At 53.3% G+C, this 2333-nt stretch overlaps 2 protein-coding genes across 2 annotated transcripts; one reads left to right on the top strand and one right to left on the bottom strand.

Annotated features, from left to right (window-relative positions):
• Positions 1–22: 22 nt before the first annotated feature.
• Positions 23–1353, top strand: PHACADRAFT_266523 (uncharacterized protein; the record flags this gene model as incomplete). The annotated part of the gene is made up of 7 exons (XM_007403220.1): positions 23–177; positions 230–286; positions 339–586; positions 643–745; positions 794–998; positions 1052–1075; positions 1123–1353. Coding segments are annotated over 7 exons (831 nt in total), but the record flags the coding sequence as incomplete, so codon positions are not given.
• Positions 1354–1719: 366 nt separating this feature from the next.
• Positions 1720–2331, bottom strand: PHACADRAFT_155282 (uncharacterized protein; the record flags this gene model as incomplete). Its single annotated transcript, XM_007403219.1, has 3 exons — positions 2232–2331; positions 1924–2181; positions 1720–1864 (listed from the first exon to the last, which is right to left on the bottom strand). Exons 1-3 carry the CDS (start codon positions 2306–2308, stop codon positions 1720–1722), a joined length of 480 nt encoding a protein of 159 aa, XP_007403281.1. The 5' UTR covers positions 2309–2331.
• Positions 2332–2333: the final 2 nt, after the last annotated feature.

The raw sequence follows: 2333 nt of genomic DNA, 5'->3' as shown, positions 1-2333 counted from the left end.
CCAAGATGACAATAGTCCGGGTCCCCAGTACTCGGGAGAAATCAAGGTCTCGTTTCCGGCAGAGCATGTCCTCCTGCTCACGCTGAACAGGCCGAAGTCTCTGAATGCCATGACGCCCACTATGGATGCAGACATTGACAGGATCTTGAGTTGGGTAGAGGAGGAACCTAGCATCTGGTATGTGTACCGCATGCTCTACGCTTCGCGCCGCACTAATGAGATCCTGCAGGGTTTCTATCATTACTGGTGAAGGCCGCACCTTCTGCGCGGGTGCAGACCTCATCGCGTGAGCACGAATCTTGTTAACCCTTGGGACCCTCTGAGCGTAGCGTTCACAGGTGGAACAAGCGTGCCAACTCTGAGAAGACCCCTGAGAGCGAGTGCAAAGATGCCGAACTCGCCAGGAACGGCTTCGGCTCCATCTCGCGCAGGCAGTCGTGGTGCAAGCCGATAATTGCAGCCGTGAACGGCGGCTCGTACGGCGGAGGAACGGAGATGGTGCTCAATTGCGACATTGTCATCGCCAGCGAGGACGCCGTGTTCGCCACGCCCGAGGTCAAGGTCGGCGTGGTCGCGATCATGGGAGGTACGTCCTCATATCAGGCTCGACCCATGCTGTCCCTTGACCCTCCGCTCTCACAGTGATCCCTAGGCTTGCTCGGGTAGCCGGGCACCAGCTTGCCTCCGAGATGCTTCTGCTCGGCCGACAGGTCACTGCGCAGGAAGCGGCCACGCGGTTTGGATTGTACGTTGTCGTAGCTATTTAAGCAAACATTAATCTGATCGCCCATAGCGTGAACAAGGTGGTGCCTAAGGCGGATGTCCTAAAGACAGCCGTTGAATGGGCGCAGGAGATCGTAGGGAACTCTCCAGACTCTGTTCAATCCACCAAGCGTGCTTTGATGCTATCCAACCAAATTGGAGACGTCGAAGACGTTGTAGTTGCGCACACTCGGTCTAAGGAAATGCTTCGTGTTTACGGGAGCGAGAATCTCAAGGTAGGAACGCTACTAATTCGCATATTGCTCGGGCACACTAACACGCATGTCAGGCGGGACTCAGGGCTTTCTCAGAGGTACGACCCCTTGTTTTTCGGTCCACAAGGTGCTCACTCTGCCGTAGAAAAAGAAGCCAATCTGGAAGAGCCCGGCGAAACTCTAATTGCTTTCGCCTCAAATTTAAATTTGAGAGACATGGCAGATTTAATGGCTCGCAAAGCTTGAGAGCCAGTTGTTGGATGAGTTATGTCATCGAGAGTGTACGTACTGGAGATGTGGGACGGGTTTTTTGTACTGTAACGCAGCGAACGTACAACTGAGACTATTCGGCATCGAGGTTGACGATGCTTCATCTTGAGACGACGCAGGAGACCCAATAGCCATTGTCAGCTGGGGAGGATGCTGGGACAAAATCTATGTTGCTCCCCGCTGGGTGTGGCGTGGGAGTTTCGCGCAAACGTGCATAGTTGTATGCTGGCCATCTTTACGAGGCAGAAGTAAATTGCACAAAATGCAGTCCTGTAAGAATTACACGTGCTTTCCAGCAGCGACGAATGCTAAAGAGCCGGCTCTGAACCAAAAGTGGAAAACGATCATGATAATATAGAAGTGGTCAGGTGCCGGAGATGCTAGAAGCCTATTAGGCGAAGCAGCAGATAGATAGTCGAGCCAACGAAGCGCACGGCGGACAGACCAGCCCTGTGTATCACTGCTCAGTCAGTCAGTACAACGCTGGCGGAAGAAGTACATACATAGCAAAGAGCAGGAATGAGAGGTACGGATTGAAAGTTGCGTTGTCGGTGGTCGCAACGTGCCTGTTGACCCAGTTGATGAATGCGGTGGAAGTAAACACGAGAATCATGAACCTGAATGCAAGTCGACGAGTCAACAGGTAAAGAACGCTTGCATTTTGTCGCAGACGCACATGTTAGTTCCGACCCATGCGAGGACGACGTTGGTTCTGCTATTCCGGTCGCGGTCAGCCTGCTTGGTGGCGGCGTCGCGATGCTCTTTCTCTTCGGGAGGCCTCTGCGAGAGGGCCTGACGCGAGGCATTCCAGACCTGGTCAACGTCCTCGCGTTCGGTCGGTAGCTCCACCTCCATGACCTCCTTGCCGCTGGCGTCCTTGAGCTTCTTGGCACCGCCGAGGTCTTTCACGGCGCCGTTATCACCTTTGGTACCCCTAGAGAAGCTATTAATGTGAAATTCGAGCTACGAAACGAGTTGATATACCATGTAACGTCGTGCAAATTGCACATGGCATACATCACTGTCGCAGGAGTCAGTGGAAATTCGAGGCGTGAGTACATTACTCACTGAGAATGTTGATATCTA

The sequence above is a fragment of the Phanerochaete carnosa genome (genome assembly GCF_000300595.1).
Source record: "Phanerochaete carnosa HHB-10118-sp unplaced genomic scaffold PHACAscaffold_889, whole genome shotgun sequence".
Lineage (NCBI taxonomy): Eukaryota > Fungi > Basidiomycota > Agaricomycetes > Polyporales > Phanerochaetaceae > Phanerochaete > Phanerochaete carnosa.
The sequence above is the reverse complement of the archived record's forward strand: the minus strand, read 5'-3'. Positions and strand labels throughout refer to the sequence as shown.